Below are 17,217 nucleotides of genomic sequence, written 5' to 3' on the forward strand. Positions count from 1 at the left end.
CAGTTTTGCCTTTCATTTATAGGAAAGTCAAGTGTGAAAGGGAGAGAGAGAGAGAGAGAGAGGGAGTGACATGCAGCAAAGGGCCACAGGCTGGACTCGAACCCGGGCCGCTGCGGCAACAGTCTTGTACATGGGGCGCCTGCTCTATCCACCAAGCCACCGACGTCCCACAGCTAGGAACCTTTTTAACAAACTTGTTTTAACAAATAAATACAAATTTAACAAACATTCATGTGTTTTGTAAATCATATATGTTTCACTTGTTGGTAAAAGGGTATTTCATATGATGAAGAGCACTAAGGTTAGGACTTGGGACTTGTGTGTAAATAATTAAAGGCCCGAACATACTCGGGCGGAACATATGCGGAACGGACTCCGCGAGGAATGTCCGCAGTCATTTGGGCTTTCATAGTCGAGCACACTTCCGCCTTGTATTTTCCTGTTAAAATGTCCATGAAAAATACCCGCAATGTGAAAAATACATGCCGAGCAGTCACTGGTGCACGGAGCGGAGTCCACGCGGTCGTAAAATCTGAGCTTTGTGCGCACAGGGCTTGCAGACGTCCGATTTGAGTCCGCGCGGACCTCCGCGGAGTCCGTTCCGCGTACGTTCCGCCCGAGTATGTTGGGGCCTTAAGACCCACTTGTGACTTGCAAAACAATGACTTGGTTCCACCTCAGGTATGTGTATGTTTATACAGTATATACTGCATGTAGGATTTATATAAACTGCAATAATATCATAATTTATACCATATATAAATATCTTTTTTTTCCCTTGAGAATATGGAAAGTAAGGCTCAGGAACATGTTTCAGATGTGACGTCAAATATAAAAAACTTTATAAATAATTAACATAACATTAAAAACAATAATAAAAAACAAATAAATAAACTTGTGATTTTCATAAATGCCTGTTTTTTAAGTCACAGTGCTCAGAAATCATCACAGGTTCAGCTCTGCTTCTTTGCATAGTGCATAAGCTCAAGTCAAGATAATATACTAATGATCATATTACCAATAACTACATGTCTCCCTTTCCCACTCTGAGCTGTCAGAGCAGTTGTCTGTGCATACCTATACATGTCATGGAGGTCATGTCCAGTTCGTATCCATGGTAACAGTCACAGGTGTAACCCTCGGCGACGCGGATACACCTGCCATTCTCGCAGCCATGTAGTATCCCACAGTCCTCTGCTGTGCTTAGGCCGGCGTAGGATTCATAACGCCCTGAAAGATGAGAGAGGAGGAAGAAGACATGAGATTTCTTTTAATCTTTAACAAAAAGTATTAACCCTTTAAAAACTGACCTCTGGTGGTCGGCCGCAGAAGATCATTGTTTGCATGATCCCATGCCATTTTTTTTCACTAATTGTGAAATTAGTGTTTATCTGTGTGACTCCTAATCAGTGAAATCAAATTTATTAACAATGAAGTGAAGAAATGTGCAAATATACAACACCCGTTTCCTTTTACAAATACAATTCATATGGCGAGTAACGCTTCCAATAATAAATTAATATTTGTGGAAGTCAACTTAATCAAAATCATTAAATTTTGTCTCTGTTTATTTTAACTGGTGCTAAATCATTATTGTTCTTTTTGCAAAACATATTGGAAAATACAGACCTGTAAAATAAAGAGTTACCACTCACTCTCATACACCCTCCTCGGTGCTCCCCCTCCTCCTCCTCCACCTCCACCTCCTCTGCCCCTCTCAGTGAACGGAGGGAAGGGCGGGCCCGGCCTCCACGCCACCTCCTCCTCCTCCTCTTGCTCCACCTCATAGGGAGCGCCAGGCAGTGGGGCCAGGCTGAGAGGAGGCCCGTCGGGTCGTGATGGAGGAGGAGGCTGGGCCCCAAATGCCCTCTCGGCCCTGGGGTCCACAGGGAGGTGTAAGGATGGAGGCCTGGGCGGGGAGCCATCAGGGGGGCTGAAGTCTCCTTCAGAGTAGTAACCAGTGCTGAGGGACGGGCAGACAGACAGAGGGTCATAGATTAATCATCTTAAGTGATTTTCTCAAGATAAAAGTTCACAAATTCTTTGGTTCTTTTTGTTTCTCAAATGAATACATATTCTGTGGTTTTATTTGTCTCTCCAAAAAAATGAATGTGGAATTTCAGAAAAAATAAGAAGTTTAAACATTTCAACTTTAAGAACATGTCAGGGATATAAAACATCTTTAAAAACATCGACGGACGTCCTCACCTGTACTCTGACCTGGGATATCCACTGTCTGGCAGGCTGAAGGTGGCAGGTGTCCTCCCTCTGAAACCTGACCTGCTGTCTCCTGCTGGAGAGTAGTCGTCATAGTCAGGAAGCACAGGCGGAGGGAAGGAGTCCGTACTGTAGGGAGGGAAGTATGGAGGAGCTGAGGGGACAAGGAGAGGGGAGGAGAGGAGAGGAAAAACAGGAGAAAGCAGACAAGAAGAGAAAGTGAGAGAGGAAAGGAAATAAAGAAAGAAAAGGAGATGAGACAAGAAGAGGAAACAAGATGAGAAAAGAGAAGATGAGAGGAGAGGAAAAAGAAGAAGAAAGGGAACAGAGAAGAGACAAGGAGAAGAAACAAGGGAAGGAGATAAGGGAAAAAACATTACAGCAAAAATCAAAAAAATAAAAGCTAAATAAACAAACTCATTTAAACTCACTCAGATATTTATAAATAACTTGAAGAAATTAGGAAGAAAAACAGTCATAAATAAAATTCAAAAAAACATTTATATTATTTGAGGTGTAATATTTTAGTTACATTGCTCACTGGCTCCTCCTCGTCCTCGTCCAGCTCCTGGTCTCACTCCCGTTTCAGCTCCAAAGTCCGGAAAACCCTCCGGCAAAAAGGGAGGAAGAAACGAACTGCACAGAGTGCTGTAGTCCTCTGCACACACGGAGAGAGTTATTCATGTTGATCTATAAAACATAACCTTCACATTTACTTTTTAATACTCTGAACCAGGTCTGGTCTTTGTGCACAACGTCCTTCAAAACGTTGTTTTTTTTTACTTTATTCAGAAACAGCATCTCTGAATGGGGTCACAGTGATTATCAAACATCTCCTCTTTGGGCCGTCCCCTAATGATCAACCAAATGTTAGTCGACGAGAAAGGTAATTAGTCGGAAATAACAAACAAACAAACAAACATGAAACTCTATTAGGAGATGTACCTTGTCAAAATAAATCCAAACCCACGTGACTGGACCATGTGTGACTTTACTTTGAAAGGACAGACACAGGAAGTGTCCACGCTCAGCAGTCAGACAGGAGTCAGGTTAATCTCCAGGGCTGGTACCTGCGGTTATTCCACAGGCTAGTTAATAACATGTCGGGCAGGAAATCCAAAGTGTGGGATCATTTTGAGAAGGTGAAGGACGAACCCAAGGTGATATGTAAACTCATCTTCATTGGTCGACTACAAACATGACGTATCATCTGAAACATGGAAGTAGCTACATGCCCATTAGCCCACAGCGTCATTAACAGGCGGCTCGCTCAGTGTGTGACGTGCACTTGGAGATAAAATATAGGCCTATATTAATGAAGGTTCATTAGTACGGTTTGTATTTCTCTGTAATGTAGCACAGTGTTAACAATGTTACTGATACTATTCTTTCTCACACCTTCAACTCAAACCACCAAAATATATCATTTAATCACTACATTCATATCAGGAACATGCAGGCAACTATTTCTAAGACTAATTCTAAGTCGAGGGCAGTCCTGTCTCCTCTCTGTCTGACTGTCACCACATCTCTGCTGCTAATAGTTCAGGACTCCTGATTATTGGCCAAGACTGGAGTGATTTCGTGAGTACAGAAAGTTGATGTCATGCTAAAAGTCTGTCCTAATTGAATCAGTTGTGAACATGTTTTAACATTTTGGTTCAATTATTTTGAGTCATTTTTAATTCAAATTCCCCCCCAAAGAGATGATACTGTTTTTTCCCCTAACATCTGAATTGATTTCCTTTTTAATGTGGTTTAATTTGCATTACATTGTGATGGAAGCCTGGTTCATGTCCTTATTGTGGACACAGTTACACAAACACACAGAATTTGAGTTTTAAACTGGAAAACTCTCTCTGCGACACCTGTATCAGTATCTGTGTACACACAAACTGGCCCTTTAAAGGCCCTCCTGTTACTCTTTCTTGTTCCTGTGACCCAGCTTTGATCACCTGATGCAGGTTGGTCTGTCCACATGGTGGTGTTCTGTGGTAAAGTGAGGTACTCACCAGAGTCAGTGGAGGGGCAGAGGGCGCACTCCATCCCCCAGCCCTCCCCGTACAGACAGCAGCAGTCCATGAAGGTGACCTGAGCTCCAAGCAGAGGACTCTGACACACCAGGTCTGCCGTGACGTGCTGCCAGCACACAGACAGGTTCTCATCTGGAGCACAGACAACCAGAGAGAGGACGACGCTTTAAGTGAGTGAATGTAGCAATACTACAGTGTAGAAATACTCTGTTACAAGTAAAAGTCCCGCATTAAAACTCTAAGGACACAGTTAACTTCCTTAAATCTCCAACTGCTCAGAGTTGCTCCTGTAAATCAGAGCCCCTGTAAATTAGCATATTGTTGTTTTTAGATTTCTGTAAAAGCAGCAACCCAGTCACCAGAAAAAAATGTCAGCATTGAATGTTTCTGCAAACCATAGAAATGCTACATTTGTACGTTATTTTGTAGTGCATACCATCACACACCGTACACTCTGGTGAGGTATGCAAATGAGGAGCAAGAGGAGGATGAAGGCAGGTGTCTTACCCACAGTGAGGTGGGAGGAGTTGACACAGTTGCGTTGAGTGTCGTCGAGCACCAGAGGATGTGGACAGCTGCAGTAATAAGAACCCACTGTGTTCACACAGAGTCCTCCGATACAACTCTCCTCCTCACACTCATCGTGATCTGTCACAGAAAGACAGACAGACAGGCAGACAGACAGACAGACAGACAGACAGTCAGTTACTGTACACTCACAAAGTTTTAGGACAGTGTCCTGTTGTTCATTTTCTCGTCTCTGTACTGTTTGAGCAACAAAGACTGGCCTTGGAGATGCCGAGTACGCCAACATTAGCATTGTACAGTAGAGCAGAAAAGTGCACAGTTTAATCCATTCATTAAACTTTTGCTGTTGTGTTTTGGTTTTGGAACGCGCTTGAGAAAAGACTCCATTTACTCTTCCTGCAACTCCATGTATAGAAGAACAAACAGTGTGTGTGTGTGTGTGTGTTGTGCGTACCAACACACTCCAGCAGGGTGCTGTTGTACACGTATCCACTGGCGCAGTAGCAGTTGTATCCAGGGATGTTGTTGACGCACACTCCGTTCTTACACACCTCCGGCTGGAAACGCTTACACTCGTCCACATCTGGCAGAGAGAGAAAAAAAAAAGGATCATTCCAATGTTTGGTACAAACAAACCTGGAGGTGAGACAAACCGTGTTCCTGATTATTTCAATTTGACCTCTATGTATAAATATTTACCTCTGTAGCTGAAGGCTCCTGGTCCAGTAGTAACGTATCCTCTCCCACTGGGACACAGAGACAGAAACTCGGCTGCACAGAGACACAAAAAAAGGAATAAAACAACTGATGAGTACATATTTAAGTGTTTCTTATGGAGGGCAGAAGCCACCAAAATGAAAAAATAAATAAATTATTTGATAAATAAATTAATTTGTCATTAAATGTACCAAATATATAAATAAATACATTTGAAAATGAATAAATAAATGTTAAAATACATTTTAAATAAATTAAAAATAAATGCAAACATGAAAACAGAAATCAATTTGTCACTTTTCATCAATTAATCAACGCCTATGTTTATTTTTAATATCATTTTTGGTACATTTAATGGCATAAACATTTATTTATCAACTCATTTATTTACTTTTGGTTTTGGCAGCTTCCGTCTTTTATCTGTCCCCGCCCCCCTACTATTGTTATTGACTATCCCTTTTCAGTTTAATACCTGGAATATGTACGCTGCAACTCCAGGTTGTCTAATGCAGAGTGTGTACGCTTATTTTCATGCATTGTATTTTCGTTACACTTTATGGGAATCTTCAAACATGGTTTCATCTCGATGCCCAGATAAATCCTTTCTCCTGTTCTATATCAGAGTAAAATGGGTGTCTTTGGGTTTTGGATTGTTTGTTGGAATACCTTCCAGTGTGCCTGGCGTCTCACCTGTGTCAGCGGTGGGGCAGGTGTGGTACTGGCAGCCCAGCCCCCAGCCCTCCCCCACCGTGCAGCAGCACTCCTGCTGGCTGGTGTTGGTGGCCAGCAGGCTGCAGGTTCCCCGCTCAGCCAGGTTGTAGTAACACTCCCTCAGCTCGCCAGGACGAGCTGCAGGGAGTGGGGGCAGCACTGGAGCCAACTCCACCACACTGACATGGGAGGTGGACGAGGAGGAGGAGGACGACGAGGAGGAGATGGAGGTGGAGCTTGGGAGCATCCCTGCTGCAGGAGAAAAAATGAGAATATAATGAGTTTAAAATAAGATAATAATATGGTAAGTTAGGAAGTTAGGATTATGTGAAGGTCATATATTCTAATCCTCACTTCCTGTGGGCTACAGCAACACTAAACCCCTGAGCTTGCCTGAGAAGGACTAAATGCACAAAGCAGCTATTTTTAAATATCCCATGGAGAGAGACTCTCACTGCAGCCTTTTCTGTTCTGTTCTTATTTAAAGTTATTGTTAATAGCTGATGTGTCATGGTTCAGTGGTTAGCATTGCTGCCTCACAGCAAGCAGGTTCCTGGTTTGGACGCAGGGTAGTGGGTTCAAACTCCAGGGTGGGGGAGCCCCTCTGTGTGGAGTCTGCATGTTCTCCCTGTGTCAGTGTGGGTTTCCTCCAGGTGCTCCAGCTTCCTCCCACAGTCCAAAGACATGCAGGTTAACTGGTGACTCTAAATTGTCCGTAGGTGTGAATGTGAGTGTGAATGGTTGTCTGTCTCTATGTGTCAGCCCTGTGATAGTCTGGTGACCTGTCCAGGGTGAACCCTGCCTCCAGCCCCGCGACCTCCAACAGGACAAGCGGTTACGGAACATGAATGAATATTGCATTGTGTTTTACTCCAAGCTGCTGTCAAGTTTCCTGCTGGGATAAATAACAAACTATCTATCCAGCTATATACACATGGATAGGAGAATGCATGCAACATGGTACATAAACACACTAATAAAACAGTGACGGATGTAAAATAACGTTGTTGTACCGCCTTGTGCCGTGTTGACGCACTGCCTTGTGGTGTGGTCAAACTCTTCTCCCCGTCTGTCACATTCACACATGAAGGATCCCTCCACATTCTCACAGCGAGCAGAACCACACACACCGGGCATAGACACACACTCGTCCTCATCTGAGAGAGAAGGAGACAGAACAATCATTTATCATCACACCCCCCAAAAAAAAAGATTAAAATCAATGCAGCAGGACCAGAGATATTGTCTTTTATCACTTCACACGTTTCTTCTTTGTTAAAACCTACGTTACCCACAATGCACCTCTCCGTCTGACAGCAGTGTGGTATCCTGACAGCAGAGCAGGCTGCAGAGGTCTGGTACGCTCACTTCTTTATAACTCCACACCTCCAGATTTTTTGTTTTCAAACATAAAGTCTGACTTAGCGTTGTTCCCGCATTTTGCAACCTTTCTGTGTGGGGACCTTATCAGACAGCTGCCTCTGGAGACACTAAAGGCTTTACACTACTTATAAAAACTGAAGACAGACACTTACCCACACAAACCTTCCCGTCGCGGGTGGAGGTGAAGCCCTGGTCACACACACACAGATAGGTTCCCATTAGGTTCTGACAGTAGGCGTGACGTCCACACACTGTCTTATTGGCACATTCATTAATGTCTGAAAGAGAGAGACGTATTCAGATCTTTTACTGCAGTAGAAGAACTATAACCACACAGTGAAAAACACAAACAAACATATTATCACAAATACATGTTTCAGGGATGTGACATGCAGTCAGACTCACCTACGCAGTTGCCTGTCTGTGTGACCTGGTAGCCCGGCTCACAGGAAGTGAGGCAGTGGTACGAGCCAATCGTGTTCTCACAGCGCTGTGATGCACACACTGAGCCGCCGGACGAGACACACTCATCAACGTCTGAGAGATAAAGAGAGGACAGAGTGTACCGTTTACAGTGTGTTTGTTGTCTTGTGGTTATATGTATGTTATTCTGTAGTAAAAACTGAAGTGTTTCCCTCTGAGATGTGTAGAAGTATAGAGTAACACAATGGGAATGCTCAAGGAAAGTACAAGTACCTTGAAAGTGTTCAGGATTAAATTTGGCGTCTGCTCAGTAATGCAAACATGCTTGTGTGTGTGTGTGTGTGTGGGTGTGTGTGTGTGTGTACCGAGGCAGGCAGTTCTCTCTGGATTGGTGGTGAAGCCAGTTTGACACTGGCAGTGGAAGGAGCCTTCAGTGTTCACACAGCGACCGTCCAAACACACACCAGACTTCGTACACTCGTCCACGTCTGCAGACAGAGAGAGGCCGTCAGAACATGTACACACACACACACACGCACGCACACACACACACACACACACAGTCCATATATACACATGTCGTCGTCACAAGGACTGGCCAAACATGACATCACCATTACATCAGCTCTAAAAGCAGAAGCAGAGGAGGAAAAGACTGACCTGAGAACCGCTGGCAGAGCAAGATGAACGATGAACACTGAGCTCTGTGTTACCACAAAGAACCCAAGACATCCAGCAACAGAACAACAGAACCACAGGTTTTCAAACATCCAACAAGAGGGCTATAAATGACTGCAACAGAATTAAACATCCAACAACAGAACCACAAAACATCTAAAAGAACATCAGACCTGCAGACATCGAACAACCAAGCCACAAACATCTGCAACACAACCATAAGCATCTAACAACAGAACAACAGAACCACAAACATCAAACAACAGAACCAAAAACATCCAACAACAGAACCATAATCATCCAACAACAGAAAAAAAGAACTGCAGACGTCCAAGAACACAACTCTAAATGACTGCAATAGAACTAAAAACATCTGACAATGGAACTTCAAACATCCAATACTAGAACCCCAACAAACAACAACAGAACCACAGACATCCAAGAAGACCTCAACGTACAACAACAGAACCACAGACCTCTACCAACCCAACTGTAAATGGCTGCAACAGAACCTCGAACATCCAACAAAGGAACTACAAACATCTCCAACAGAACCCCAAACATCCAACAACAGAACTCCAACATACAACAACAGGACCACAAACATCCAACAAAGGAACTACAAACATCTCAGTCAGGACCACAAACATCCAACAGCAGAACCACAGTCACATCTGTTTGCCTGCAGAGACTCTGACATGCAGGATGTGGATCAGTGCGGATGATAAACAGCTGTGTGTGACTACACAGCCTTGAATATATTTATGGTTCTGACTGGAACAGAACTTCTGAGGAGGCGGTCACACTGACATTCCTTCATGTGTTGTTGTGATTCAAAGGCAGAAACTACAGAGCGATATAAAACAGATTAAATGATCCCCCAGAGTTCCACAGTGTTTGTTTGGATCCACGTTAACAACAACGGCACTACGTGCACTCACTCAGGCGGTGACTCACTCACCGATGCAGGCGGTCCTGTTGTCACTCAGTGTGAATCCCTGAGAGCACACACATGTGTAGGACCCCAGTGAGTTTTCACACTCTCCTCTGGGGAAACAGAAATCTCCCTCCAAACACTCGTTAATGTCTGCGGACACAAACACATGCACACACACATATAAATACACACAGGTTAATGTCTTTAACACACATTTAACAAACAATAATTACAACACTTAAATGTATTAAATGTTTCAAAGTGTGCCTGAGGTTTATTATGTTGTTGACGTTCCTGTCAGGCAGTGAACTCCACTTACCTCTGCACTGTCTTCCCAGGCCGGAGGTTCGGTACCCAGGCTGACAGTCACACCTGAACGAGCCAATGGTGTTCACGCACACCCGCTCTGCCTCGCACGCCCCGGCGCTGGCACACTCATCTACATCTACAGACAGGAGAGGTCTGTCTGAATACTTGTCACTGATTGGTTGAAAACACCTGAATGCACACATTGTTTTGCTCAACTTTGATCACTGATCTAAACTGAGACTATGTCAGTGATGGTCAGGAAACATTGTGTGTTTGTGTCTGTGTGTTACCTTGGCAGGAGCCGTCCTTGCTGCTGTATCCAGGCTGACAGGACACACAGCGGTACGATCCCACAGTGTTCACACACTGCTGACCGGGACACTGAGAGGCCTGCACACACTCGTCCTCATCTGACATACACATACAAAAAAAACATTACAATTCATCCTCTGGGAAGCATGAATGTCTTTATCTATTCAAGATCTTAAAAGGTTCCTTTAGCCCAATGTAATCAGTGTTTCCACCGTAGACTGTATATAAAGATGGATGACATGACAGGTATTAATCAAATACACAAAAACTATCACTAAAATATCAGAAAATATAATTAAAATTTTAGAAAAATATTAGTAAAGTAGTGGACAAATCATACTTCTAGTCAAATAAGGTTTTGAATGCAGGGCTTTTACCTGTAATTGAGTATTTTCACAGTGTGGTATTAGTACAATACTTCTTCCAGCACTGACCTACACACACTCCGTTGACGCTGTGGTATCCCTGCTGACAGTCCACACAGCTGTAAGACCCTTCAGTGTTCACACACCGCTGACCAGGACAAGACTCGCTGTTCTCACACTCATTTACATCTGCAAAACAGTAGTGTATCTGTTCAGCACAGTTCAACGACGAGGGGATTCAAAGTGCTGTGTGTGTGTGCGTGTGTCTGTGTGTGTACCTGTACACCGTCTGTTGGTGAGTGTGTATCCTGGTCGACAGGACACACAGCGGTACGATCCCACAGTGTTCACACACATCTGACCAGGACACTGAGACGGCTCTGCACACTCATCTATATCTGCACACACACACAGACACACACGCTAATATTTCATTAAGGGAATAGTTTCACATTTGACAATGTTCAGATTGATGTCACTCTAAATATGAAGCAACAGCCAGTTAGCTTGTCAAAAAGACCAGAAGCATAAAACACTACTAAAATAAAAAAAAATAAGAAAAATTATCTGTAAAAAATGTGAAAATATCAGAAAAATGTTTGAAAAGTATATGAAAAATATCAGTAAAATATGCAGAAAAATATTTGTAAATTATCTGAAAAACATTACCAAAATATGCAAAAACATGAGCCAAAAATTTGAGAATTTTAAGTATAAAATTGTAATCAAAAAATAATCAGTAAAATATGCAAAAATGAACATGATATATCTCATTTGTTTAGTCTGAGTACTTCTTTCACCCCTTCCTCACTACACCTGTGCAGGTGTTGTTCTGGAGCTTGTAACCATGACGACAGACACAGCGGTAGCTTCCTGGTGTGTTTTCACAGCGACCATTGGAGCAGGGAGCCTGGCGACATTCGTCGATGTCTGCAAATAGTCATCATGACAGAATGATGAGACTCAGATTTCATTCATTAAATCAATAAATCTGATAGTCTCAAATCACTGACATTGGTTGTGATAAAGTGAAGTGTGCTGTGTGGTAATAAAACCCTCACTTGTGTCACTCTTCTCTGACATATAAGATAATAAATAAATAAACCGACAAGTCATAATTTTTTTGTGTTTTCAGTTTAACATACATCAGAAATCTGACATTCAAATAAGTTGTATTCGCCTCTTTGCACTCAACACAAGTTACATATTCCTGGTATTTGAAATTTAAAATATCATCCAAATAATACTGGTAAAGAATCCCAAAATTATGAGTAAGCTTTTGAAAAGACATTAACAAAAAAGCAGATAAATATTAGACAAAAAGTTAAGTATCCCAAATATTATCTGTAAAACATTAGAAAAATACCAAGTACTTTTAACTGTACAACATTTATCTGGCAACTATAATTACTCTTTCACTTGTACCAGAGTATTTATACTTTGTGGTACTGCGAGTTGTAATTTTACCAACAGGTGTGTGTACCTGTGCAGAGCCTGTTGACCAGCCTGTATCCGGGCTGACAGGACACGCAGCGGTACGAGCCCTGGCTGTTGATGCACTCCTGACCTGGACACTGCAGAGCATCCTCACACTCGTCCATATCTGAAACACACACACACACACACACACATTTCTGACACAGCTGATCCAGTGGTGAAACAAATACTGTTACGATGTTTTACTTCAGTAAAAGTAGCAATACCACATTAAAGTATTATCAACAAAACATACTTAGAGTCAGGGGTGGAGGAAGTTCTCATAGTGGTATTGCTATTTTTACTTGACTCAAATTCATAAGTCTTAAATTCAAGATTTGACTTAAGCAAAAGTACAAAATTGTTACTGCTTAATGTAGCATAAGTGAAAGCGCTCATTGTACAGGATGGTCCTAGATTATTATAACAATTAAACTATTCTAACTTCTGTCTTTTTTTGTCAACATTTGAATTTTGAAATCATGAGTCTTTTGGTTACCTGTGCAGATGTTGCCGATGAGCCTGTAGCCAAGGCGACAGACACACTTGTAGCTGCCCGGCGTGTTGTCACAGCGACCGTTGGTGCAGGGATTCTGCAGACACTCATCGATGTCTGAGGAAGTGACAGAGTCTTTTAGTTAGAAGAAGAAGAAGAAGCACAAACAACCTGAACAAATAAAGACACAACAGGAAGTGGCCGTTACCTTGACAGCTAGTCTGCTGGCTGCTGCTCCTGTATCCAGGAGGACACACACACCTGTAGCTTCCCATGGTGTTCATACACTCTCCCACTGAACACACAGCTGGAGACTGGATACACTCATTCACATCTACACACACACACACACACACACACACACACACACACACAAAACATTATTAAAAAAAAAAATATGACACACCAGTGAATAATTCTAGCTGTCTCACAAAAAATAGAATATTCCAAAGATATCTGTCAAGGATTCCCAAAATACAAGTAAAAAATCCTCAAAAATATTAGGAAAACATGACATGAGTAAAATTTATTTAAAAATGTTATTAAAATATCAGAAAAATATTACTAAAATATCAGACAAAAATGTGCAACATATTCTAAAAAAAATCTGTAAAATATGCAAAAAAATAGTAAATGTCACAAAAATATTAGTAAAGGATACCAAAACAATGCATTTACATATCCATAAAACATGAATAAAATACTCAGAAGAAATTAAATTAAAATACTGAAAAAGTAAAATATTAAAAAAAAATCTGTCAATATATGAAAAGATAGTAAAATATCAGAAAATTATTAGTGAAATATATTTTTTTTAAAAAACCCTCATAGAGTATCTATCATACTTTTAGTAAAATGTCAAAAACATTATTTAAAAAAAATGCCAGAGAACGTTGGTCAAATATCTGATAATTATTTGTAAAATAGCAGAAAATTTGGCAAAATGTCCTCCCCTGAAAAAAGTCAAATAAAATCAATAATAATCTAATAATAGTTCTCACCTTGGCAGTATGTGCGCTGAGAGTTGGGCTGGTATCCCTGATCACACACACACATGTGTTTTCCACCTGGCTGGTCAACACAGCGTCCCCGCCCACACACACCTGGTTTGCTCTCACACACACCTCGCACTGCTGCGTGGGCGCGCACACACACACACACACACACACACACACACACACACACACACACGGTCTTTTTTTATTGGGATCTTTAGTTTCATTGTTTGTCTCGTTTTATGGAATTTTTTTTGCAGTAACTGATGATGTAATTGCCTCCAGTGTTGTGATTTGGTTACGTTAGTATAATGCTTGTGATCATGATGTCTGATTAAGGTTAAAAACACAATCTCGTATTTCTAACAAAGCTGTTGCAGGAATTTAACACTTTGATGTGATTTTTTTTATTTAAAGACATAAACCTGGGACTTCTGGGGCTGAAGCTTTCCCACTACATGTCTGATTCTTAGTTCAGAGTCAGATTTTAGTTGGCAGCAAACCCCAGTGGAAATTGTTTACATGTGGACAACAGGTGTGTGTTTGGTATGTCTCCACTAAGTAAACACAGATTCAGGCGTGCTCACGGCTTTGCAGTGTTCAATAATATTGGAAAACAGAACTGTGGTGGAGACCTGTGGTCTGAATGCCACCACTGAATGCATGCTCATCTTCAGACACTGATACATAAACACATGTACTCGGTGTGGTCTGAGGCTGTGCTTTGAGTCTGCTGGTACTCACGCTGGACTCGGGCTGGTCGGGTTGTTGGGCTGACAGCTGGTCTGCTCTGCAGAGGGAGGTCTCTGCTGGAACTTGACCCACGCTCAGGGCTCTGTGGCTGGGCAGGAGCGGGGAGAGAGTCCCCTCTGGCTGCTGGCTGATCTGGCCGGGATACTGAGGAGGACTGACCACCTGCTGAAGACAGAGGGGACTCGTCTGACTGAGGTCCTGTCATTAAATGTACTGCATTCAAGACACTGTAACAGAACTGACTCTTATTAAACAAAGCAGTATTTCGCGCTTGGAGCCTCTGTTACCTTGAGTCCTGGTGGGTGGAGGCTGGGTTCTTTGTTGTGTTGTGAATGACAGGGCAGGGTCGGGCTGGTTCTGTTGGGTCCCAGGTCTGCTGGGAGTCTGGGGTTTGTCCTGGGAGGCCGTGGTGCCAGTGCTGCCAGGCTGCACCGGCCTGGAGGGGGGAGTGTCAGCTGGCCGCGGCTGAGGTCGAGGCTGAGATGGAGGCTGGGGCTGAGGCTGAGGTCGAGGCTGAGATGGAGGTTGGGGCTGAGGTCGAGGCTGAGATGGAGGTTGGGGCTGAGGTCGAGGCTGAGATGGAGGTTGGGGCTGGGGCTGAGGTCGAGGCTGAGATGGAGGCTGGGGCCGAGGCTGAGGTCGAGGCTGAGGTAGAGGGTGGGGCTGGGGTCTGGGTTGAGGCAGGGGTAGACTGGGTCTGATGTGGGTTATGCTGGTACCAGCTGATCCAGTACTGGACCCGACACCTGAAGAAGAACTCAGCGAAGTACTTGCTCCAGAAGAAGAGGGTATCTGCTGAGACCTGGAGGCTCCGCTGCTACTGGTCCCAGAACCAGGACCTGGTGGATGGAGGTGTGGACAAAAAATGGATGCGTGAGTGGTTTGTGTCCTCTGGGTGCTCAATTTGCAACTAGAGCACACATAAATCTATTTTAGCTTTCATGTAAAAAATAGAGTCAAAAGGTGAATTTTAGAGGCTGCATGTATAGTGGCTCAAAGAAAAAGAGACAAAGAAAGACTTGGTGCAAATTTAAGCAAAGAAGTACCCATTCAAAATAAAATGTTTCAACAGAAGTTTTGGCAGAAGAAATATAACACCCTTTACCTTACAAAAATAAAATGTAGAATTGATGAGCAGAAAACGACAGCCTTCTTCAGACCAGTGCACCCATACGTTTTGTTGATACAACCTCTCTTTGTGCTGCATGACAGTTAGCTTTTAGTGGCTAGTGTGAGCAAAATGTGGCAGACAATGTCACAGTCATAAAGGTTCATGTTCTGACCACCAGCTTAGATTATTTACACGTTGTTTCTAATGAATCTGTCAGTTTGGTGGTTGGCTCTAAATGCTGCAATGATGTGCAGGTTGATCAACAGCACACGGGTCAAGTAAGCTTGTTTGAGCTTGTTTGACACTTTTGTTCTGATGATTCATTCAGGAGAGTTTCATGTCCCTCCATCAGTTAATGGGAGAATAAATCACTTTCTCTGCAGGAACCAGGGGGTACCTGAAAAAGCTCCTTTCTGTTTGTTGCTGTTAGGTGAAACATTGTGCTGGTAGCACTAGATGGAAAGTCAGGAGGATTCACAATGTCTACAAGATTCATGTACAAAATTTCATGCCAATCCATCCAATGGTTGTTGAGATATTTCAGTCCAGGCCGACCCACTACCAAGATTGCAGGGCCATGCAAACATGAAAACTCCACCATAAAATGACATAAAAACTAAACCAAACCTTAAATATATAGGTGATATTTAGCCAACATACAATAAGTTCTAGGTCGATCTAAATGAGGTACCCTGGTTATCCTGGTTGCTGTCGGTGACCAGCTGAACTCCTCGGCTCCCCAGGTGCTCGTTGACTCTCTGGTTGAACTGCAGGGCCGAAGCTGAGTAATGGTAACCAGGACCAGCCGGACAGATCTCCTTAAAAGCCACTGGAGGAGGAAGGAGGCAGAGAAGAGTCAATACCACTACTCCAACACTTGGTCTTGTCTTCCCAAAAAGACCATTGAAACTGACCGTTCTCCAATGCTCACACTGGTTTCCTGTTACAGAAATGAATTTATACAGTTGCTGCTTTATAAAACACCTGCTAAAGTACCTTAAGGCCGCTGTAAAATCAGCTAGACAATATTACACACTAATTCAATACATGTGATGTGATGTGATGTGATGTGATGTGGTAATAGGTGTAACAATTTTAATACATGTATATGCATTCTAAAATAAAAATTAAAAGTAAAATGAGAGTCTACAGTCATGCTAGCAGCTCTGCAAGGCTGCACTCGAATGCTTACATGCTCACAGTGGCAATGCTAGCATGCAGGTGTAACATTCACCACTTTCACTATCTTAGTTTAGCGTGTTAGAACATTAGCTAATCAGCAGTAAACACAAAGAACAACTGAGTCTGATCATTACAATCATTGAATGTTATTAGTTCTGCACATACTTGGTCATAAATTAAAGTACTGGCTAATTTTGACCTTATGGAAAAGTCAGAAGATCACCAAAGCTGGTAAGATTCATCCTCTGAGGATCATGAATATCTATGCCAAATATTATGGTTATCTATCCAATAGTTGATGAGATATTTCAGTCTGGACTGGCTGATAGAACATCATCATCACAACATCAACATCTCTAGAGCCGCGCTGCTAAAATTGATAAAAAGTCACAAACTTTGTGGTTAGGCTCTTATTTGGAAAATAAAAATTGCCAACAAAGTGTTAAAGTTATCATGTGTGGGACTTAGTGGCATCTAGTGGTGAAGCTGCAGACTGCAACCAACTGGAGCTTCTCCTATGTACAAAGCATTTGAAGATAGGAATAGCTTAATCTAAGGTAACAAAAACACAATGATTCTGAGTTTCAGGTT

At 42.6% G+C, this 17,217-nt stretch overlaps 1 protein-coding gene across 6 annotated transcripts in view; it reads right to left on the reverse strand.

The window, feature by feature from the left end:
* LOC125888716 (latent-transforming growth factor beta-binding protein 4) overlaps nucleotides 1-17,217 on the reverse strand; it is a 47,001-nt gene that overhangs the window by 7,564 nt on the left and 22,220 nt on the right. For 2 of the 6 annotated variants that reach the window (XM_049576243.1, XM_049576239.1), the window contains 26 exons: nucleotides 16,136-16,273; nucleotides 14,621-15,172; nucleotides 14,325-14,498; nucleotides 13,587-13,718; nucleotides 12,794-12,919; nucleotides 12,589-12,702; nucleotides 12,097-12,216; nucleotides 11,430-11,543; nucleotides 10,892-11,011; nucleotides 10,683-10,802; nucleotides 10,227-10,346; nucleotides 9,947-10,072; nucleotides 9,652-9,777; nucleotides 8,378-8,500; nucleotides 7,995-8,126; nucleotides 7,742-7,867; nucleotides 7,220-7,363; nucleotides 6,186-6,458; nucleotides 5,478-5,549; nucleotides 5,233-5,361; nucleotides 4,758-4,898; nucleotides 4,230-4,382; nucleotides 2,750-2,875; nucleotides 2,209-2,371; nucleotides 1,656-1,963; nucleotides 1,078-1,230 (listed from right to left, as the gene is read on the reverse strand). In XM_049576243.1, coding sequence (XP_049432200.1) covers nucleotides 1,078-1,230; nucleotides 1,656-1,963; nucleotides 2,209-2,371; nucleotides 2,750-2,875; nucleotides 4,230-4,382; nucleotides 4,758-4,898; nucleotides 5,233-5,361; nucleotides 5,478-5,549; nucleotides 6,186-6,458; nucleotides 7,220-7,363; nucleotides 7,742-7,867; nucleotides 7,995-8,126; nucleotides 8,378-8,500; nucleotides 9,652-9,777; nucleotides 9,947-10,072; nucleotides 10,227-10,346; nucleotides 10,683-10,802; nucleotides 10,892-11,011; nucleotides 11,430-11,543; nucleotides 12,097-12,216; nucleotides 12,589-12,702; nucleotides 12,794-12,919; nucleotides 13,587-13,718; nucleotides 14,325-14,498; nucleotides 14,621-15,172; nucleotides 16,136-16,273 — 4,125 coding nt within the window. The remainder of the gene's footprint in view (nucleotides 1-1,077; nucleotides 1,231-1,655; nucleotides 1,964-2,208; nucleotides 2,372-2,749; nucleotides 2,876-4,229; nucleotides 4,383-4,757; nucleotides 4,899-5,232; nucleotides 5,362-5,477; nucleotides 5,550-6,185; nucleotides 6,459-7,219; nucleotides 7,364-7,741; nucleotides 7,868-7,994; nucleotides 8,127-8,377; nucleotides 8,501-9,651; nucleotides 9,778-9,946; nucleotides 10,073-10,226; nucleotides 10,347-10,682; nucleotides 10,803-10,891; nucleotides 11,012-11,429; nucleotides 11,544-12,096; nucleotides 12,217-12,588; nucleotides 12,703-12,793; nucleotides 12,920-13,586; nucleotides 13,719-14,324; nucleotides 14,499-14,620; nucleotides 15,173-16,135; nucleotides 16,274-17,217) is intronic. The other 4 variants (XM_049576240.1, XM_049576242.1, XM_049576241.1 and 1 more) reach the window with 4 other exon arrangements.

The sequence above is a fragment of the Epinephelus fuscoguttatus genome, linkage group LG5 (genome assembly GCF_011397635.1).
Source record: "Epinephelus fuscoguttatus linkage group LG5, E.fuscoguttatus.final_Chr_v1".
Classification (NCBI taxonomy): domain Eukaryota; kingdom Metazoa; phylum Chordata; class Actinopteri; order Perciformes; family Serranidae; genus Epinephelus; species Epinephelus fuscoguttatus.